The sequence below is a fragment of the Apostichopus japonicus genome, chromosome 9 (assembly GCF_037975245.1).
Source record: "Apostichopus japonicus isolate 1M-3 chromosome 9, ASM3797524v1, whole genome shotgun sequence".
Taxonomy (NCBI): domain Eukaryota; kingdom Metazoa; phylum Echinodermata; class Holothuroidea; order Aspidochirotida; family Stichopodidae; genus Apostichopus; species Apostichopus japonicus.
In genome coordinates this window covers 25411153-25434806 of record NC_092569.1, presented here as the reverse complement: position 1 = coordinate 25434806, position 23654 = coordinate 25411153, and the positions used below count along the sequence as shown (strand labels likewise).

The 23654-nt window shown below is 35.5% G+C and overlaps 2 protein-coding genes across 2 annotated transcripts; both read left to right on the top strand.

Annotated features, from left to right (window-relative positions):
* Positions 1 to 5307: 5307 nt before the first annotated feature.
* On the top strand, positions 5308 to 10511 carry LOC139973568 (fibrinogen-like protein A). The gene is made up of 7 exons (XM_071980350.1): positions 5308 to 5440; positions 6030 to 6199; positions 6808 to 7072; positions 7485 to 7696; positions 7983 to 8291; positions 8751 to 9015; positions 10085 to 10511. Exons 3-7 carry the CDS (start codon positions 6952 to 6954, stop codon positions 10345 to 10347), a joined length of 1170 nt encoding a protein of 389 aa, XP_071836451.1. The 5' UTR covers positions 5308 to 5440; positions 6030 to 6199; positions 6808 to 6951; the 3' UTR covers positions 10348 to 10511.
* A 2266-nt stretch (positions 10512 to 12777) lies between these two features.
* LOC139972931 (uncharacterized) lies at positions 12778 to 22853 on the top strand. Its single transcript, XM_071979248.1, has 4 exons — positions 12778 to 12981; positions 17364 to 19501; positions 20260 to 20418; positions 22245 to 22853. The coding sequence occupies exons 2-4, from the start codon at positions 17855 to 17857 to the stop codon at positions 22503 to 22505; spliced, it is 2067 nt and encodes a 688-aa protein (XP_071835349.1). The 5' UTR covers positions 12778 to 12981; positions 17364 to 17854; the 3' UTR covers positions 22506 to 22853.
* Positions 22854 to 23654: the final 801 nt, after the last annotated feature.

The following is a 23654-nucleotide window of genomic DNA, read 5'->3' as shown; positions in this document are numbered from 1 at the left end:
TAACTAAGCAATGAAGTGGGCGGGTACTTGTGATCTAACCTTGCGCACGTAAAACAGCCAGTCGATTCCCTATATCCTGTTAAAATACTAGCCGAGGCCTATGTTCTTGTATATACGTGCACCCGAACCGAATTGTACAGTTGCTAAAATTTGTTAAAAGTATAAAAGTTAAAAAGGTTATAAAAGTTAAGATTGTGAAGAAAAATATATGATAGAAATGTAAAAAATAAATAGAAAAATTATGACTAAAATACAAAGTAACACCTGAATTAAGTACGTGCAGCAAGTAGAATAAAAAGTACATTAATCTGTGTTGGCAATTAAAAAATTGCTCTAAGGCGCCTAACAGCAAAAGATAAAAATATGTTAAAAGTAAAAAAGTTCAAAAGGTTATAAAAGTTAAGATTGTAAGAAAAATATATGATAGAAATGTTAAAAATAAATAGAAAAATTTTGACTAAAATACAATAATAACACCTGAATTAAGTATGTACAGCAAGTATAATAAGAAGTACATTAATCTGTGTTGGCAGCTCTGAAAAACAGTGTTTTAAGTAATTTCTTGAATTGCGTTAAGTCTATATTAATATTGCATATGTCCTGGGGTAAGTTATTCCATAATGTGGCAGCAGTATAATCAAAACGTTTAAATTCATATGTTGATGATCGGGTAGAAGGCACACTAAGTAAATTTTCATATTTTAAACCTAGGTTTTACGTGCCTTCCAATTATATTTAGGTTCGCTAAAATGTTTCTTTTACACGATTCTGAATATGTGCACAATCACAGTCAGAGGAAATTTACAACGTGACTTTTACCAAGTGGCATCTGATTTAGATAACACTAACACTTTCATCTCCTGTTATGTGTCAATACAAGAAACGTGAGATTATGTTAGCCAAATATTGAACAGTACAGATATCGTTATCATTGTTAACTTTGTGATGTAATAAATACAGCAATTTTCTTTAAAATCTCGAAAAACCCGCATTGACAACAGGTTCTAGGAACTAAAAATAGGCAATCTATATAAGCTTTTTGAAACATCAGCTTTTCTGTCACTGCCATCAACATGTTTCTCTTACAAAGCAGAGTACTTTAAAAGTGTCCTCAATGAAAGTCATCTTAAAATAATTTGCATATTACCACATTATCTTAAGCTAACTTAATGAAAATTCAATCGCTAGGATTAATCTAGTTGGCATTGAATTGGCATCAAAATGGCAGTTTGAAAGTTGACTTTTTCTCTAATATTTAGTAACTTTTTAATCTAGTGATGCAATCCAGAGAATCATTTTTTTACATCCTCTGTTCGACGTTTAACAGACATATTATAGTACACATTGAAAGTTTTCTTACAACTTTCTAAATATCTTCATTTTACTCTCACTCTATTTTCAATGTACTTGAGTATTCTTCCCAGTAATATTTCAAATAGTCGCCTAATATATATTCACGATTGGTATTTTCTTATACACTATAACTATGTTTTACCGGTAATGCTTATAAGTATTTTGTGCTTCTGAAAGACATAGAACAGATTCAAGTACTGAAATACATTGCAAAACATGAGGTACTGTTACATTGTTGTATGAAAGTTTGAACATAGGTTGAAATCTTCAATTAGTTAAGGAATCTTCAACTTAAAATCATTACCTGTTTTTCCAATTATCGTATTGAACGATAAGTTTAACACAATTTAAAGATTTCCCGTTCCACTCCTTACCATAAATTTACATATCCTACCAGAAAGATTCAATAACAAGAGTTTGTGAATTTTTTATCCTCACATATTCTAACCCGATGTGATAGTGTCGTCATTTACATACTTTCACATATGAAATTCATTCTATTGCAAACATTCCGTTGCTCTTCGAGACGTTTATATGCTAGGAATCAAGTTCTGTATGACTATAGTTGTTAAAATGAGCCTTAGTGTAGGTTTTGGAAAATTTAAGAATTTTTACAATTAGTGCAATAAACGCTAACAATTGAAAAAAAATCAAATACATTGATTCCTCATAATCTCCAGTTACTAAAATATCTTTTTAAATGATTTGGCATTTCTTAATTACAATACCCGCAAACAAGCCATGGGAGCAAAATGCTTCATTATTGCATTTAACGCATGCGTGCACACTCAAGCCGAAAAGGTGTGAGCTTATATTTGTTCTTAACGTGTAGCATATTATGCATTTATATGCCAGGGTGTTATAACACACTAACACGTGTTATGTTTTGGGAGCATGCGAGAGCTAGATATGTTAAACATACAATACAGTAAATCGTAGTGGTATTATATATAATTTTTTTTTTTATATATAATATATAATATAAAATATTTTTATATTTTTTATTTTTATATTTTTTTATATTTTTATATATATATATATATTTTTTTTAACACAGGCCGCAATAAAATGTGCCTCTAGCACAACACGTGTTATCATGTTATAACACAGATGCATACAAATGCGCAATATATTCAATCGAAAACGCTATTATAAGCAACTGTACAATTCGGTTCGGGTGGCGTGCAGTATAGTGTAGCCACAAAATACTAACTTGCGTTATATCTTAACATAGTAGCATATAAACATAATACTCGTGGCATATTTAATATAATTATTTAACGTCACATATATGTTTTTAGAACATAATATTATATTAAAGTATAAATATATATTATGATCATTCCCAGAATAACCAAATGTTCCCTATAAGTTCTTTCCTTTTGGTAAATTTGCCACTTCTTAATTTTCTAAAATGTGTAAAAAAAATTACTTACAACTTTTTGAACAGGGATATTAGTATCACACGTCACTAATCAAACATTCTTCGCATAGTCAACATCGGTAACCTATTTACTTAAAATCTCCGTTTTGTAGGTCAACGTGTAAATCAGTTTAAACAGTGCAAACAGGATTATTACTTTTTAATGAAGTGATATGAGTTGCTTTTTTGGTGCTTGGATTTGCAAATATTTCCATTTGCTAAATGAAGTCGACTTCGTAAGAAACTTTATTGTATCTACTTTCTCATACGTTATGTGATGACTTGTAAATAATAAACAAATTATTGACTTTAACATTAGTTTCTTGATAACCGAAGAACTATCATGTCTTCGCTAACCAGAGAGTTACTACATACCTACTAGAATACAAAAACCGTACAAAAACTGTTATTTGCAGTTTATTGAATGGTGTTAAAGTTTGCTTTAAATAAAAGCCGAACAATCATATGATTTTATTTCAAACAAAGCCTCGTGAAGTTCATGCTTTGTAAACATGGTCCATAAATGATGTAATAATTTATATTTTTCTCAAAGTTGAATAATTATTTGAATAAACTCATAAATAGGTGGTTTTTAATTTACTTTAATGTCAACTGAAACGATCAATTACGAAGAAGAAATAACTAAAAATGTACCAATCTTTCATACGCATTTCAACTGTTGCTTGATTTAATCTGTCAATGAACCAAATATCCACCATTTTTTAGTAAATAGGCTCCAACACAGAAATTTGTATCAGATTTGAGACAAATTTTTGTTCAAATTGAACATATTCATTTCATTTTATACTCATTTATGTATTTCTAATTCTTATTGCAGTTGCAAACATTTATATAGAAATTTTTTTCCCGATACATCAGTTCGGACAGCTCGTACTTTGTAGGATTTTTCCGACCCAGTTCCGGCTTCAGTTTGATTGTCAAACTTTGTAAAGACAAAGCAAGCTAATATTTATATCACCAACAACATTGTCCATAACAATAAATGTTTAACTTTAAAAATATTTATAATATCTTCAATTTAAAATATAGCTGGCTGATGGAAGCAATATAACGCTGCGGCATACTGACCAGAAAGGAATTTACCAAATTTAATTCATAATGATAATATTTATTTTTATTTTTATTTTAAAATATTCTGCTAAAATTCTATTGTCGACTATCTCTAATACTATGTAACATATAAGTGATGACGAAACTGACATTTGTTAATAATATAGCAAATCACAGATAACAATTAAGTTAAATGCGATGTGTAGTTTTAATATCAGTGAGAAGACCTTTTATTCTTTACATTTCTAACAACATTATATTTAAAATTATGAATTAAACATAGATTCTTCTTGATTACCAGGAATCAATAACATGTAGTCTAAATAATTGCTAACATTTTAAAGAGTCAGTTTCACATGTGTCCAAAACGGTTCGTACAACCCTAACAATACTTAGAAAAAGTTAACGCTAAAGTCAATTTGTTTGACACTTCATTCAAGATACAACAACAAGTTATCTCGCTCTTCTTAATTAATATTACTTGGAACAAATTTCAATGTCTCTTTAATGTTTTTCATAGCGAAAGGCCACCAAACCTTTTATAAGTCTTATCAGAACTAGTTTCAGATGTATTCAAAACGGTTCGTACAACCCTAACAATACTTACGAAAACCTTAAAGCTGAAGTAAACATGTTTGTTTTAGTTTACTATATTCTAGATACGATAACAAGATACCTCGCTCTTTATATTCCATATTACTGCATTTGTTCTTTAAATGTCTTTTTAAGTGTTTTCATAACGCGGAGCAAACTATTCCGTGTTTTTGTCCTGTATGTAAACATTGAAACAAAAAAATAATAAAAGGATGCTAAAGCTCACTTTTGTAACCCGTCTCAAACAGGAAAATACGTGCGTGTTTATAATGGCAATGTACATCATAATAAACGATTCGTCATAAGTTAAGAGATTACAGGCAGTAAAGATATGAATATAATATTAACTCGAAGCCAGTCGATATCCGTCTGTCTTAACCATAATTTTTTAACTGCAATTAGATACTTTTGTTGATTTACAGTGAGTAGAATAGACAAAGGGTTGGGGTTGGCAAGGTACGTTATCAAATCCAGTGACAGAGAACAAACGCTCGACACGAAGCTAATGAGTTATATTCAGAATTTAAAATAATCGGGGAAATGTAAAGTACATATAGCAATATTTTAATCAGCAATTAATCCCACTTTCGTAAGATAAGTTATATCATAACTGAAATTAATGACGTTTGTGCATTTTTTAAAAGCAATGTCGAAATCCTCTTTAACTTTGAATTTCTTTCGTCTTCTTGATATTTTTTTTTTTTCCTTTGTGAATTTATGAGCCGAAACTATAATCCATAGACCAAGTATGAATTTTTAAATTGACTTTTAGACTTGTTTCCTAGCAAGTCGCCCCCCCCCCCCCCCATACAAACACACACAGCTTCCAACCCGTGCCAAATGCATATTAACCTCGCCATTGACAAGTATTGGACGTTTATGATTGTCGAAGTACGCTGCTAACATGTTTTTTCTTTATTTCTGTATACGTATTTTGTTTATCTTTTCGACAGATCGCCTTTAATTCTAACCATGATTTAACAAGGGGAATAGACAATGGTAAGATCGAAAAACAAATATTTATTTCATAATTATCTTTACTCTACGGCTTATTTTTTGGGGAAGGTGATACGGTGAGATCTAATAAGATTAACTTGCACTATTATTGACCCTATCAGAAACTTATACGAAAGCGATTGACCCGAACATTTTACGTTAACAAATGTAAGGCAGCTTGTTTATTTGACTGTTATATTAAATGTGTCGAGGTAATTTGATTGTAACATCTTGCAATGTTGGTTATGAACCTGTAAAACGTAGAAATGTTGTTGATTGCTTTCGTTGGTCGATTGCCATTTCCTGTCAAAAAAGGGCCTGGTATTTTCTACAGCAGATACACACCTATCAATGGTAAATCTATTCCCGGGAATTTTCGAGGACATTATTATGATTTCTTTTTTGTTTTACCTGCTTCTAACATGAAAGTCGGTTTAATATAATATCTAGTAATACATTAAATAACTCAATGCGCTGACTAAAATTTCAGAACTATTCTTAGAAAGATGAACAGTGTTACAAGTTCTTCAAAATGCATGCAGTCCTATAATTAGTACGTTATAAAAACAAACTGTTTTTATCAACCTTTCAGACGCGTCGTTTTTCTTTTACCAAAATCCCGATTACCTAAGAGATTGCTGGGAAATCCAGGCACGATGTACATCCAATACCTCTAGTGGTGTCTTCTTGATCAAACCAGATGGTTATTGGGAACCGTTTCAGGTTTACTGCGACAATCCAGTAAATTCCAAAGGTTGGACGGTAAGTTTGATTTTACGTACTAATAGTTTGAGAAGTCCTCCTATAATCATTAAACTCAATCTTGTGTGTTTTTCTTATGGTTAAAGCATCATTTAAGAAAGCTCTGAGCCCGAAAATATATTGTTTGCATTTTTTCCCGGTGACTCCTTTTATATCAGCTAGTGTGAGCCTGATACATTTATACTTACCTTTGGGCTATGTAGGCAATGTACTTAAATTATCCAGTCCATCAACTGCCATGCGTCCACTTTTACAGTAATCATAGTTGGTAGAAGGTTGGAAGTGTATTGATATAGATGACTATCAGGGTTGCAGAGAAAGCTGTCGTTACTCTTATTGGTGGGGCGACTGAACATAAGGTGCGACAATATGTTTACTTGGAGTTAGTTTTAGCTGCTGTGACTTTTTATAGTGCTGAATATATATAATTGCACCGAAGAATGGAGGGTAACAGCAAATGTGGTTTCGCAATAAAGCAGACGTCGCTACGCCTCTGGGTTACATCTGGGAACCGTAATAGGTATAAAGCAAATACAGTTAAGTAGGAATCTAACCATGGATATTTGTATTTTAATAACGAGTGATAAAATTCGTATCGTCTTCCATAGATTATACAGCGTCGCTTCGACGGAGCCATTGATTTTAACCGAGACTGGGACAGTTACAAGTCTGGCTTCGGCTTCCTAAATCAGGAGTTTTGGCTTGGTAATGAGAAACTATCTTTCTTGACGAATCAGAAAAGGTATAAAATTATGGTTGAGATGACCACAGCAAATGGCTCCGTAATCGAAATTTCTTACGACGATTTTCGAATTAGTGACAATTTGGGAAATTACAGCATAGCCCATCTTGGAAAATATTCTGCCTCAACTGGTGAGTTCGATGATTTTACTTGAAATTGTTTCTTTTTTTTTCTTTTAAAAGATCCAATGCTGATTTCTGTAAATTTGCTGGATATGACTCGTCTTCTTCAGAAAGCCCATATACTCAATAATATAAATAAACAAATTTAAAAAAATGAATTCGGTAGTAGTTTATGACTGTTTCGGGCAAAAACAGTGATTTGAACATGATTTTATATTAATATCCGAACAAATGAGTTCCATTTTGATGATATTAACATTCATAGTGTATATTTACTTTCTGAATGAATGGGTAACGCTATTTACCATCCTTTACAAAAATAAGTAAATTCTTTAATCTAACAAACAAGTGAAGTACAACGTGCGAAGCGTTTTCGTTATAATTTTTCTGACCAGTTTTTCGGAATGTTGTATGTTCGCAGATGTCATAACATGGTGTCAACACAACATGATCATTGAAAACTGTGAAAACGCCTGCCAGAGAACATGTGAAACCCCAGGAGATTGCCAGGAAGATAGCTGTGTTAAAAGCAACGGATGTGTCTGTCCACATGGATTCTTGATGAATGGATCTGATTGTGTACCCCAAGAACAGTGTGGATGCTATGTATCAGACGATCGAACAGTTATACCAGTAAGTTTACAAAACCATAAGCTAAAAAATGTATAAAATAATTTGATCGACAGCTCTCACACGTTTCGTTCGATTGTAGGAATGGCATTTGCCATCTCTCTATGATGAATTTCGTTATGCTATATATCCTCATGGTATCACCGGCGAATGGTACGGACATAATTTAGCGCAGAGATTTCGTCAAACGCGGGTTGGAGAAATGCTGCATTTTTGTTTATGAACCATCAAAAGCAGGAGTAACCAACTGTAGCTAACGTTTCTATTATTACACTTAATTTGTATACAGGAAGGTGCTTTTTACGTGACATCTGGATGCAGAAGAAAGGGTGTTTGTAACAACGGTCAGATCGACTGGGAGGAAGACTATGCTTGCAGTCCCAACGCGGTTTGTGACATCAGGAACGATATAAGGCAATGCTTTTGTGATGAGAGTTACATTGGAGATGGCCAAATATGCAACGTACCGCCTAAAGATTGTGCGGAAGTTTACGATGCTGGATCGAGAACTAGCGGTATCTATAAAATAAGACCAACTGGATGGACCGGGTCTGCATTCGATGTTTTCTGTAACATGACAGACGGAGGAGGATGGACGGTAAGTTACCATTTTGTTTGATCCACAAATCTTACGATTCCGAAGGCTTTGTAACGCTGGTCACTCTATTTTGCATTAATATTAAATCCAAAATTACTTAATAAGGTGTTCAATTGACCATCCTAGTCTAAGTTATTTTACTGCACAGGGTACGCCGTACAATACTGGTAAAAATATAAGTAGACCCAGTGAAGAGTGTAATATAACTCAAGTAATCCATGTAATATGTATTCGTGTTCAATGAAACTTTATCGGTACGGAAATGATAATCACTTACAATCCTTCGCATAGAAGGATCATTGCTATGTATCCGACTTAAATATGGGAATTAGAAAGTAAATCTATATGTATAAGTTGTACCTAATATGTTCGAATATGAACAGGAAATACTAGTAAAAAACAATACTTCAAAAAGACATCACGGGTTACATGTTAATCTTCCGCAATTTCTTTTGTCAGGTGTTCCAGCGTCGACAAGATGGTAGTGTCGACTTCTTCCTGTTGTGGGCCAGCTATAAGGAAGGGTTCGGCAACCTTAGCACTGAATTCTGGATTGGAAATGACAAACTCTATTATTTGACAAACCAAAAGAGATATGAAATCCGAATTGATTTAGTGAATAGAGAGTATAATTCGTACTACGGCAAGTTTGATTTCTTCCGCATCAATGATGAGAGTGATAACTACCGACTATCGGGTCTCGGTACTTACAGTGGAACCGTAGGTTGGTGATGAGTTTTCTGTTTCCATAGTTGTGTATTGCAGCTCGTTTTTCATTCAAAATACGTAAATGATCATATTTAGTTCTATGTCTTTCACGGCTACATGTTATTACCTAAAGCTGACATTTATCACTAGTATACGAACAGAAACAATTAACAACATCATTTATCTACGATGCATTTCGTAATTTATGTTGTCCTATGGAAGCGTTCCTGTTAGGTGGCGTATGTTTTGCTTTTAGGTAAACCCATGTGTACCGTCTGTTCGAGATTTAAATAACAAAACATATTCCTTTAAGTTTCATGTATGTTGTAACACAGATAAGACTCAAACTGCATAACTGACCAAAATATTCCTTTGATGACCTAGAATAACAGTGGAATGCTGCATGAATTGGCTTCAGTTCGTATACAACGTGACCCCCTGCATACTGTGTTGTACCAAAGTACAATGCAACAATACAATATTGATCAATGTACACGTAAAACATATAATACATAAACAAGACTATACAATTTGGAATGTACTATATATCCGAAAAACAAATCACAATTCAAACTAGTTTCACCAGATGTAATGATTTGTGACATCTTATTCAGGATATTACGATACAAGCAAGTTAAAGGGATTGGAGTGTTGCCTTCTCATAATATATTCCAATGAGTAAATACCTTAGAATTATATTGCAAAAATTAGCTAGCTTCTTCTAAGAATTATTTATTGTTAAACGGTTCATTCATTTTAAGTAATCCTTTAGCCAATGTTGAACCTATAATAACAAACTGTAGCAAAATGATTTATGTTACTTTGTATAAAGTGGTGACAATATTAGTTAATATTAATATAATTGGGCACTAGTAACAATAATAAAAAATATTAATATTATTGGGCTGAAACAGTCCTAAACAAGTAATAAGATTAATGCAACGATTATTCTCCAATAATTTGTAAACTGTATTCCTCTGCTTTACCGACATTTAGTTAGGAAATGATAAACACATATCAGTGTTTACTCATAAGTTTTTGTTTTATCATTTTTTTAAATTATCTTTGTGTTTCTCATTTCTCAGATGAGAGAAGCAGCCCGGATGGAGCCTTCTTGCGTAATCACCTGAACCACGAGTTCAGTACACGAGACAACGACAACGATGCTTATAGTAATAACTGTGCCGATTATTATCGGGCCGGATGGTGGTACAATGATTGCTATTATTCAAACTTGAACGGTGACTACAACGCCTATTTAGACAGTTATGCTGGCATTAATTGTGGGTACATACCTGGACCAAATTATAACATCAAATACAGCGAGATGAAGATACGTCCTGTGTAGCTGTTCACACATCGTATGTTATTTGGAGATATATTCTATATATCAACGTGATATTACGAGAGGGACTTTAGCAATAGCATGTCGGTCCGTAAATATCAACAGAATTACCATGAAAGTAGCGAATAAACTAATGATACTAATATTTAACACATAAGAATGGTCTCGTTTATCAACAAGCAATCATAATAATATCTCAAATTTAAATTTAGATGACTTAATCGTCCTTTATGCTTGTACGAGTCAATAAAGTTCACACCAGTTACAAATGCTCCAAGCAGTTTTATGATCACTTTCTCTTGAAAATATTATTATGTTATGTCTTTAGACGCTGTTGTGTGCTGACCTTCTTTAAAGATGTCTACTCTATATTCGACACTTACTATCTCTTCCCAGCGGGTAATATTACCCCCTTAGCGAAGAAAAATTGATGTAAAGGAGATTAAGGACTTTGTTAGCATATGTGTGCTCATTGGTAGAAACGTTATGACATGCATGATTAGAAGGGTGTGTCCACGCATTCCCACAAGAGTGGATAAGTGTCCACGCATTCCCACAAGAGTGGATAAGTGTCCACGCATTCATACAAGACTGGAAAAGTCTGCCAACGCATTCCCATAATAGTAGAAAAGTGCGTCCACGCATTCCCACAAGAGTGTAAAGGTGTTCACGCATTCCCACAAGAGTGGAAAGTGTCCACGCATTCCTATAATGGTGGAGAAGTGTCCACACATTCCCAACAACAACCAGGAGCGTGGGGAGTCAGGCTGGATCCCAGGGACAATTAGGTTCCCTGATTACAATTCGTTTTTCCTATGGCATATTATGAAAGGAGAATACAGTAGATTTTCATACTATCATACCCATGGGCACGTAATTTGAAGCAGAACCGGGAAAAAGAGCCCCCTGAACCACCCTCTCGTCGGACCTGACAACACCTTAACCTACTCCCTCGCCATTGTTATGCAATTAACGTTAATATCTTTGGCAAACGGCAGTTTTGAAAAGGGTCGGGTCTTCAAAAAGTAGCAAGATAAATAGCAGATTTCTTTTCAAGGTTTGTTAATGAATGATGTCACTGTTCACCTATTTTTTACTGTATTGGTACTATAACAGTACTAATTGAGCTTGCTGAATTGGCAATATTTCAAAACAAAATCGCATGAATTACTTAGTAATTTGATGAAAAATTCGATATCACGCTTGTTGTAACTGACACCTTTTATAGTCTTATTATTATTATTTGTTATACTCTATGGCTACTGCAAAACTGAACAGGAAAAAGGCAACCGGGACTTGAAAACAATTATACGCCTCAATACACACAACAATGGGCTTAACAGAGATCTCTCTTTTATGAGTTTCACGAGTTCAGCACCAGAGACAGAGACAACGATGCTTTAAAATGATAAATGTGCCGATCAATACCGCGCAAATGGAAAGCCATTTTAACATTTATTTAATATTACTGATATCACAAATTTGTTTTCGGATATCTCGAACTCATTTCCATTTGCATAAGATCTTCAACATAAAAAAAATACCAACTACCTAGCTAGTCAGTATATAAGTTGGAGCGCAGCATAAACAAATGCTGAATAATTCGAGCACTATGATGTTGAACCACAATCACAGAAGTCCATGTAACATCCAATGCGAACGCACCAATTGACTAGTAGAAGCATTTATACATGAAAATACGTACAACTGCGTCTGGTTACGCCTAGTGCTAAAAGCTAATTTTGAACATTGTTGTGTTGACCAGTGGTTTAAACTCACAGAAAGTTGCCACCACGACTCATATATGTGCAATTGCCCACTACGAGTACACAACAACAACAAATCCCCACTACGAGTATACAACACTCATAATAAGTAACATGAAAACCAAAACAAGATATGATGTAGCTAACCAGAGCATATGATAGTATACAGGAGTTGTTCATAGGGTAGTTCCGTGGTAGCTATATATAGTAGTAATGACGCATTTGTAAGGCCGGTTTCAATCGAATATTTTTTCGCCATCGATAAATGTAACTGTGTTACTAACAACTTCCGCGCACGATATATTTATACAAGGTGTTGTTCACATTTTATTATGGTGTTGTTTACTCACAGTGTATGAACTAGTCTAAAGGTAAAATATGAATCTGTGTTGGCAATATAATCGTGTGGGTTCACACTCAACGTTTTTAGTTAACCAAAAAGCCTCGATAAGTAATGACTTCTAACTGGAAACCGTGCACCATCAAATTTGATGAAAAATTGTTAAGGTTACCAAAACTTGTGTTTTGATTACTAATTGGAACCGATCAACCAAGTGAATATTCTGGAATAATCTGTTAAGGTATATTCTTTTCTGGCAGTCATATTGCGGGATTCTACAAATTTCTTTTGGAAACTAACATATCTAGCTTTTGTATTTCTTTTGTACCGGAAAACTATCAAAATTAAAGTTTCTTTGTATATACTTAGCAAAGCATGTTAGCTAAAGAATAAAGATCAACTCTCCAGATAACTTCCATTTCACGACCGGTTTCGTTTTTTTGGGACTCATCAGACGAAAGTAGGAATCAAACCCCCGGTTCTTGTGTCACAGAAAGAAGTCGGTATTACTCGACCTCAGTGATTCTACTGGTATGTGAATGCGTATAAACTGGCTTTGTATAATAGTGTTCAGAGTGCACCCTTGTGCTTTGAATCTGACATTGAACACATACTTACCACTTTTTGCAGGCAAACTAAGACGTCATTATGATTTATTTCTGGAGCGTTGATATTTGTCAATTTAATATATATATCTGTTTTACAGTGGCTTTACCAGAATATTTCACCTGGGGCTGAGGGGGGCAAACAATTCGAGTGGAATTCGAGTTTGGTAGAATGAGTGATTATTTTAGGTACTTTCAATATGCCCCAATCTCAAACACTTGAAACGACATGGTAACGGTAATATTAATGTTTCTTTGACCAAATTGAACAGTTTATTCCTGAGTTCCATCCGCTAACTTGTTGAATGGATAGGAGAGGGTGGGTTAATGACGAACACCTTTTATTAACGGTAATTAGAGGGGAAAAATAAAATTAGGATGAGTTAGATGTATTAACAGAACGCTTATAACTAATACTAAGTATATATCAACAACCACGCATGGAACAACTTTATGTGTAACGTAACAACTAAAAACATAAAATGGCGTCGTTCGGCAATACCCCGTGCCTTGAGGGCAATGCCAAACGGAGGTAAATGTAAAAAATAAGAGATCTTTTCATTAACAACATATCTACTTATATTAAAGTAGACTTGGCTGCATATCATTGTTAAAATACTTGTGAGAGAAATATAGGCCTATACGAAGATAGGCCTATTCGAATCTCACAGAAAACACCACATCATATGTTGTGACTATCTACCATAGTCGCATGTGTAGCCTTTGAAATAGACTGTTTATCTGTGCAATTTTCGTGTGTCCAACTTTTACACTTAATACACATCACCCAATCTTCCACTGGAGGATCCGAGTATTTTTCGTCACAAAACATGCAGAAATACTCAACACCTTGTGAGTCAAGCATTGTAAGGGGATTAGGTGTAGAGATTTACTTTTGGAATTTAAATTTTTAAAAGTTTTTGTCAGTGTATTTTTGCAACTGGTTTAGTTTTACACCTTTTAGGTTTATATTTTAGAACATTTTTGTTCACTGCTGTCAGTTCTTTTTTTTCCTGGTCTGTTCTTTAACTAATACATCAACTTTTATAGGTGTGGACGTCAATATGGTTAAGTGGGTTGATTTTCTCTTCCTCGTCTTTTTGGAATGGGGTTTTGCGCGAGGGAGACGTGATACGTCCACGGCAACTATATCTACTAGTTGCATTGTTCTTACACAGAGTGTCCAAAGATTCAATCGATGATTCAACTACCTCGTCGTTGCCGTACACTGAATACAAAATACCATCTATGATGTAACTCATACATTTGGCGGGAGGATGTTTTCAGTTTCCTTCAAACCGCTAGTGCTTGGAATTTGGTTGCTGCAAATTTCTTCTCTGCTTTGTCTTGGTAGTGCTGAACTATTGGTTTGCTCGGGAGGATATATCCCCGTTACTTCAAAACCGCTGATTGCTTTACTCATGTTGCAATTCTCGGATAAGCTACATAAAACTGGTGTGAGATTTGGCCCCGGCCAGGATTTAGTTTCATGTAGCGATCACATTTGCTGTAATACGCCGTCTTTAGCGAACTGAAGACTGTAATATCCAAGGCTTGTAGTTTGTGAGAAGGTGCGGGAGAAGTGAAACCATAATGACGCCGACAAAGATCATATGTTTCAAGGCTCATGTGAGCCTCGGTTGTCAAGAACTCAAAGTACTGGACTTTCTTATGATGCAACACTCTCATGAATGAGGTGTGTCTTCCATCTGGCAAACAAATGTGAGTTAATCCAACCAGTTTTGGATATGACCCAAATTAATCCCAGGGGGCGGGGGCTTCCTGTCATCAGCAACGCAATCATGTTGACTGTTTTGAAGACAAACATTAGCGGAATATAGTTTCCAGTGGCGCTCACACACCAATACCGTGGTCGGCTCGCCCTTCTCCCCGCTCACAATTTTTCCAACCTCTTTCTTTCCTTTTTTCTGCAAATACCTTCTGAGGTTTCTGAACGGATGATAGTCCCGTCATATCACAGTTATAAATTCTTGATGGCGGTATGTTGTGTTCGGCAAACACATCTTGTAGATTCTTATAAAATGTATCTACTTTCGTTCTTCGGAAACCTATAGCTCTAGAAAGGCTAGTTGGCTCAGGATTTTGAAGTGTAAGCTGTGGATATCGACGGAGGTATCCATACATCCAGTCTTAACCAGCTATTTAAACTTAAAATTGTTAAAGGGGTATTTTAACTTATTTGTAAAGCGTAAGATGAAAAGCGCCGTCTACCATCAGTGACGAGTTATGACGGTGTTCGACATTGCCCCGCGTTCGGGAATACCTCTCGCTCCCCTATTCCAACTGCAAGTATGAACTTGATATATTTTAGATAAAGTCAAGAGCGTAGCGAGGATTTGATCTAAGGAGAGGGGGTGGGCGGGAACGCTAGCGCTACCTGATTGGCCTCCAGGGGCCGTCACAGGGCCCCTGGTGGGGTCCAGTGGCAAGGCTTCTGCAGGCTATACGATATGGTGGACTTGAGAGGCTCCAGAGCTTCAAATTTAATCCAACCGGCGTTTATTTTTGCCATTAAAAATTATATTTAAACTTTTAAATTGCTGGAAATGTTTAGCCTAAGTTTGAATCGATGGGTAGAATGGTGACACGGTGTGATACCAGTTTGAAGTTACAGCCTATAGCATTGTTGCCAGTTATTGTGTAACACAATCGGTTAAATTTAGAGAATTTACCGACCAAATTGACTGAAGAAAGGCCAAAAACATGTTTGTGCGATTTCTGCCCCAGTATACGTAGCATAGATTTCTGTAGTTGTACATTCCTTTTCGATATGGTGACTCTGTGTAGGCTGTCGGCACAGATACCATATCACAAGTGTGAGAGAAAAACAAGGCTTTAATATACTGCTACGCCTATGAAATTTATTTTTAGTCATAAATGGGAATGATATATGTTCCAATTTCCACACTTCTGAGACTTGGGTGGTGGGGTTCGCCCCCATCGACCCCTGGCTACGCGCTTGGAGAAAGTCACTACACACTTAACTGATAATCCTGTGTGCTCTGTTCTCATTCATCAATGTATCGTTCACACTATGTCTACAAAAGTCTATGTATTTCTTTATAGATGGATGATTATTTTTTTTTAGTAAAATTTACCGAATCAAATGTAGAATTTGGATAACTTAAAAAAATTGAATATGCTATGCAGATGGGATTTTGACAAATTGGGTTCAGTTCGCGTTCTGGCGATGACAGAAAGCAAAATGGTGGGATAATATTTAACTTGAGGTGCAATTGGCTATTCTTATTTTGAGAATACCCGTCAATTACGGATTAACGTCAGCCATCAGAGGTTGAGAGATATACATTACAGAGTTCCTGGCATATTTACTGACAATTTTGACAATTTGAAATTGGCGATTGCAGTGGAGTATATACGATTAGCCTATACATTATATAGGTTGTTGCAAAAACAATTAAAAACTAGTATGTTACAATTAAACATCAATATGTCCCATATCGACATTGATAAGTTGATATGTTGATTTTAACGTGTTGATAATTTTGGTGCTGATAATTTTCCTCACGTACTCACACTCAAAGAAATGATAGGGGCCTACTACCAATGGATATGGTACAATTGTCCTCAACAATCGGGAAGACTAACACTCGAAATATTTGTAATACAATTTAGCCAGCTGTTACCCTTCTAGAAATGCAACAGTTCCTACTGTCACATGAAAATAAAGTAGTCAACAAATCTCTTTGCACAATATCTTACTCAAGTGTCCACTATTATTTGTTCTATATTTCCTCCATCCATTCCTCGCAACTCGCATAGAATATGGCAAGGTCGTTTTTCTAAACTATCCCCATCTAGCTAATAAGCAAACTTTATTGGGTTCTTCAATTAATGAATCGTGGTATAACATTTCTCAAACTAGACATTCCAGGTCTCTGAGAGGCATATCCGAAACAGACTGTATTGGCAGGGAGGGACATTGTAATGTCTAGTATCACTCATTATTAACCATGTTAGCTGATGTGACATTTGTTTGCTGCTAAAATATCCTAAGATCCTGGTGCATTAAGAGAGTAATACAGCGATGAGAGAGAAAATAGTACAGTTCCAAAAGGCCCCTGAATAAACTACCGCATTCCCTACACAAGTTTTACTCATTTTAATTACAACATTCACTATGCGCAACTAGTGGTAAATTGATCAAATATTGAAAGGGAATTCTGTCATGAATTTCAAAATTGCAATACTGGCCAGTGTGTACCCTTCCTATGAGTGTGGTAACATTTGTACGCACAAAGCAGTATTTTTTTTTTAAATTTTCAGTGTACTCGAGTCAAAAGTGCAATGAATGATCCAGAATGGTGGAAGAAAAACCCATGTCCGCTACACCCCAACTGGGGTCTCCAAGATATCTCCGACCTTGATCATACGAAACTGAAACTTCACATTGAAACAGATGACAATGCTAAAAGGGAGATGATGATCGAGGCAAATATCTATCGAGCCTTTCTCGAGAGCCCAAATGAGGACGGCACTCTATATAATCGGTCGCGAAACAGTCCTAGTCGAGCTCTGGATTACTTACAGCAAGCCGAGGATATCGTCGTCACTTCATGCGATTCGGAAGAAGCGATAACTGGATACGGCGTAGTTATTAACACATTTCGCATGTGGTTACGACGTGATTCGTCAGTTGAGTCAACGTTGAAGGAGTTGGAAGAAAAGAAAAAAAAATCCCTAAGTACGAAGCATACGTGACTATTGTTCATGCCTATATACTTGCATGGTTAGGGTCAAGATGGCGAACAAGGGCCATGGTTTTGTATGGAAATGCACTGAAGCATTTTCCTAAAAATTCCCAGTGGTTATTTGATTTGGCACTAATGACTGGAAGGCAGGCCCGTCATCAGCGTGGAGTTATAGGTTGGAATTGCCCTTTACCTCAAGATATTATGAATCTTTTTCAGAAGGAAAAAACGATTTTGCAGCAAGTTTTAAGCATCGATCCAAGCTTCCATCTTGCAAGAGCACATTATGGTCAAGTATTATTCAACTTGGACAGAAATTCTCAGCAAGCAGAAGGTGAATTTGAAAAGGCTTTAAAATTGGATCCCAAAAATTGCAACATCGGTATTTTAGCAGCCAGATTCTATCGGCTCAAACGCCAATTTTCAAAGGCAATAAAAGTACTGAAGAAATTGATCGAAGAAGTTAATCTTGCAGAAGTTCATGCTCAACTTGGTTTTCTCTACCGTACTCAATCATATCGCGAAGAGAAGGAGAATCGATCCATGTTACAAGAAAAGGCGCTGAAATGTTTTAATAAAGCAGTAGAGTTAGATAGATGTCACTATCCTGCTTTGGTAGGAATTGGTGAAATACAGGCAATGTTGGGTAATAAAAAAGAAGCACGTTTCATATTCGAGGATCTATTTGAGAGTGATTTTAAAGACCAGCCTTATCAAGAATCTAACGAGTACAGAGCTCTTACATCAGCTATCACGCTTTTCGTATTTACGCCTCTTGAACACATTACTTTCTCTCACAGGATCGTTCAACTTGCCGTTGGCTTAACAGCTGATGCCGATCATATTATAACAGTCCCACCTTCCTCTCTAGATGAGACCAACAATCGATGTTTTGCTACTTTGGAGGAATATATCACGGAATCTGGAGGAGATTTAATCGTGGCTCATCAAGCAAAACTTAAGCTTGCGAACGCAAATCTCTTGCTAGGGAATATTGAAGATGCACAAACACAATATGAAAAGTTGTATAACGACAGTATCACGAAAGGTGAACCCCCGCAAGTCGAGGTAATTTTTGGTCGAGGAAAGTGTTATTTGAGACGTGTAAGTCCATCAAAGGAAAGTAATGGCAACGCATGGGCAAATGTCATCCAAATGGCAGAAGAGTTAAAGCGAACTGATGCATGCTGCCTCTCGGATGAATTATATGCAGATGTTTATATGGCTAAGGCAAGGCTTAGCACTGGAGATGATACTTCGAAACAGCTCAAGCTGGCCATTCATAAAGGCAGGTACATATTATTGCTGCAAGATTTGCAAGCAAACTTCTTCAACGACTTCAGCATCCCTGAAACACTACAGGAGGTCAAGAGGGTTTGTAGCGTTGGAAAACCATTGCACACTCAATTCACTGTCATACTTGATGATGGATCGAAAGTTGTCCATAACTTGACAACAAAGAAAAACTTTATTCAAACATCAGTTGACAGAGTAGTCAACTATGACATTAACATTACACAAACCATCGAAAACGAGAGGCTCCAAACAGTTCTGGACAAGCTGAGACAGTTACGCGAATACCGTATGAAGTATGAACTGGAGCTCCGTCTAAGTAGAGAAACAAATACATGGGGAAAATTGTATGCTGAAAGATTCCTTGATGTTGTAGAGCTTGCAAAGCGGCTACTAGATAAGTGCATTTCCGCTTGCCATGTAAGACTTATTACAGTAACTGAGCAAAAAAGGGTTTAGACTTGAAGTAAGATAAGTGTTTCACAAAACAAACGAATCTGACTGAGTTCGGGTATCTACTTTATCCTAACGATTCGTGTGATTACCAATGAGTGCCTTTAATTATTGACCTTATTTTGTTCGCAAATATGTCACGAGTAGAGCAATGTATTCATTCTTTCTTACAAATCCCCATCATATAAATCCTTTAGATCATGTCTGCATTGGTCATGAGTGGAGCCCTGAGAACCATACAACTTCGTAACCTAGCCATAACCTTCATCTTTCTTACGTTTGAGGCAACGCAAGGTAAAATACAAGTTAGAAAGCTATTCAATTTTATAGCGTTTGCAGTATAACTTGGATTTTGTAGTTCACATAATGCAAAACGTGACCACGTGGGACTTCCGCGTCATCTCCAAGATTTCTCTATCAAAGTCTTTAATTAAGTAGTAAAAATGTTAGTGACAGTAATGTTTCTATGATTATTCTGATCATCAAGATATTACAACTTTAGAATATTTATGTTAAATCAGCCATATATTACATATATATATATATATATATATATATATATATATATATATATATATATACACACACATATATATATATATATATGTATATATATATATATATACATATATATATATATATATATATAAAGAAATATATATATATATAAAGAAATATATATATTTAGTAATTAATTGTGAACTGTTGTTAATCTGTATTGACAGGACCTCGTCGTAGACAATCCACCGCGAACTTCATTGTTCCGAGTATTTTTTGATGACAAAACAGGGAAAGTCGATGAGAAAAAGTGTACTAAAGAAGTGACGACATGGGCAGAAAAGAAAGCCAAATTGCCCGAATACCTACTGGAGAAGATCACTGAGGTACTTTAATACTTACATAAAAATCCAGATGACATTAAGCTGTTGACAAAATAAATTTTAAGATGAAGTAAATGTAATCTGCAGAAGGAGATTTTTTATCAATGAAACCATAGGCATTTGTATTTAAAGTATTATATAGAATTGTTCAATGACAAAATCATACTTGATGTTTGTTTTCGTATATCCGTAACCAATGATGGTGAATGTCTGAGTGTGTTTGTGAAGCTTTGCTTCGAGCCACGATGTCTCCAGAATTGAAAACGTGAACAACTGTGATGCGAAGTAAACGCATGCGCGATAGAAGGTAGACGAAGCCTACTGTTTCGTTGTGAATGTAAAAGATGATTTGAAGTCACTATTTGTCGAAATGTATGTAAACATAATCTCAAGAAGGAAATCTCCTATAGATCCCATATTTGGAATGTGGATGTATCATATCGAGTACCAGAAGCTGATTGTGTGGGTGACAGGTCATTTAAAGTCACCCGAGGTCAAATTTAGATAAATAGTGTAAACAAAATATCTCCTGGATGGACGCTTGGGCCAATTTCATACTTTGTATTCTGATGTAAAATATTATGATGGACAAACGTGGTTTGTTCTTCATAAATTGTAGAAGCTAGTATATATTTCATATTTGGTACAATTATGCCTCATAATGAGTAGACGAAGACAAGGTCACCAGTGGTCAAGTTTTGAAAACCTAGTAAACAAGATATTACGTTAAGGAAGCTCAGACCAATCTCATACTTAATATGTTGGTTTCAGATTGTAAAATCAGTATCTCAAGAGATTAATTTTTAAGAAATGTTATAGTTTATATGGGGAAGTTTCGCATGCAATTAGGAAAGGCCTATTGGGTTTCGTGGAGGTCAAAGTTCGTTTGAATTTACCAGAAGTAACAATATGATTTTTATTCAAATGGATCAACGTTTTTTCCAGTCATCACTTTATGATAGCGTAACAGTGCACAGGAATAGGACGTTATTAACAACCGAACTCAGAATGATTGAAAACTGCATCTATCCTACTAGAGGCTTGTTCATCATGTCAACAAGCCACGTAAGCACAATTCTTGTCGAAGCTGCACAACAACAGTATAAAAATTAGAATGATTACATCAAATTGGTTGCAGTATACATGGGAATTACTCTTAACCAGTCACCTATTTAGAAGACCTCAAATGGTCAAATGTTTTCTCAAAATCTTTCAATATATGAATGAATGAATTGCTCAGTTATTTCAAAACAATTATATCTCTGCCATGCAGTAACAATTAGTTGAAGTTTTACTTTCGTTGCTTACTAATGCCAAGGGTTACGCATGGTATATATATTAATTGCTCATAAATTAAACAAAGTTTAAATGGATTTGTTAGTCATTTGAAATGCATTTATATACATTTTTATAAGTAATCTTATTGATTACTGGTATATTGGACGATTTGGTGTAACGTTTTGGAGTAATGCTAAAGTGGGGAATGGGGCCAAGACTTCACACTGATGAGACCAAAATCTTTAAAAATGATCTCTTCCAAAGAATGGTACAAGTAACATATATACTCCTCCATAATTTGATGACAGAAGACAAGAGTTATGAAGGCAAACATCAGTATCGAAATTGTCACAACTGCTACCAAAGTTTCCCTCTTTATATTTGATAGCCCTCCAATGTTACATTCTTGAAACTAAGCATTTTGTCTCCATAGATATGGAATACCGCCGACGTTAACTACTAATTACTAGACACACCTTTTCTGTAGCCATCTTCAACCAGTAGTAATAACATTAACAGTTCAGACAGCTAATTTTATTTTTTAATTTTAGATTCAACCAATGTACGACGAGAACAATTTGTGGCTGTGGGCAATTCATCATTTAAACAACTGGCGTAAGCACAATGCCGCACGTTGCGATATAGGAGAGACTTTTACCATAGAAGTGGCTTCTGATCCAAAATTTGCTACTCTTAAAACTGACGACATTGTCAAAGACAGCTGCAAAGGTGTGGTGAACCTTGTAGTGGATTTACTTAACACTTGTTGCGAGAAGTCCTCGGGAGCTTCAACAGTCGCTGGAGACGTATAGGTTATCCGGAAAGCAGTACAACCAAGTGCGGCGGAACCGCGGGGCACTGGGGGCACGTGCCCCCCCACTTTTCCTCAGGTTAAAATGTGCCCTTTTTCTACATAAAAATTGTACCCTTGATCACCTTATTAGGTCAGCGATATTTCAGTAAGAGATCTAATCCTAATTTAGAACTATCAGGGGCGTAGCCAGTATGTAGCACTGTAGGCCCGGGCCTATCGTTGATTAACAGACTTTATATGTATAGAGCTGCAGCACTTTGTTGCCTGTTGTTGTCACGATCGGCGTTCCAAGTTCCAAAACAGCCTTCGGATAAACATACGGTATGGTACGCTCCACGCCAACTGATGGTCAACTGAAGTCTACAAATACATACAACATGTATCTGGTTGCTATGGTAATTGAAGAACAATGTAAAGTTGGGCAATAAGTCGTTCTCGCTTTGAGCACTAATTTAAGTAAAAGGAAAATACATGTGTGTTTGTGTCACATTGGCTAGTAAACTCTGTACGTCACATAGTGGTTTAATTTCATACTTAGAATGTGGATACAGCTTAGTGAATACTTAAAAAACCTGTTTGTTTTTTATGGCGGTCAAAGGTTATCTAAGGTTAAAAGTCTGCAAAACTTTGTGAACACTTTAACTTCAAAGAAATGTTTAGAAGCACTAAATACACGGCAATATCTACCGTAAACCGCACAAGAACGTTATCATTTTGCGGGGGTCAACGTCTGAAAACCGTGTAAACTCGATAATTTCATAATTGAAACCTATATGTGAGCTTTATACTCGGTAAGTGGATCCCCTTTAAGATCGTTGTAGTTTCTGTTGATGCCAAAAGTCCATCGAGGTTACCATAAGAAAAAGTGTGACAACTTCTTTAAGCAATAACTTCAAAGGTAAAGCGTGGATTAACTTCATATGTACATTTTCCATAGTAGTGCAATGCCCTATTAATTATTTCGTATATATAGGTCTTATATCATTTGAGGTTATCAATGGCAACAGTCTAAAAACCTTGTGAATTGAGAACTTCCGAATATGTAATATTTGATGAACTTTATAATAAGTGTGTTTGTGCAATTCAGTGATAGCAAGAACGGTATTGTTTTTTGTAGAGATCAAAAGTAATGAGACCTCAAAACAGG

What these genes read in the sequence shown, in the direction of transcription:
- LOC139973568 (XM_071980350.1), top strand. Translation starts at nt 6,952, where the DNA reads ATGGTTGAGATGACCACAGCAAATGGCTCCGTAATCGAAATTTCTTAC. An exon ending in CAGACGGAGGAGGATGGACG is followed by an intron (nt 8,292 to 8,750) that starts GTAAGTTACCAT and finishes TTCTTTTGTCAG; the next exon opens with GTGTTCCAGCGTCGACAAGA. An exon ending in TACTTACAGTGGAACCGTAG is followed by an intron (nt 9,016 to 10,084) that starts GTTGGTGATGAG and finishes CTCATTTCTCAG; the next exon opens with ATGAGAGAAGCAGCCCGGAT.
- LOC139972931 (XM_071979248.1), top strand. Translation starts at nt 17,855, where the DNA reads ATGGTTTTGTATGGAAATGCACTGAAGCATTTTCCTAAAAATTCCCAG. An exon ending in AGTGCATTTCCGCTTGCCAT is followed by an intron (nt 19,502 to 20,259) that starts GTAAGACTTATT and finishes CTGTATTGACAG; the next exon opens with GACCTCGTCGTAGACAATCC. An exon ending in TACTGGAGAAGATCACTGAG is followed by an intron (nt 20,419 to 22,244) that starts GTACTTTAATAC and finishes TTTTAATTTTAG; the next exon opens with ATTCAACCAATGTACGACGA.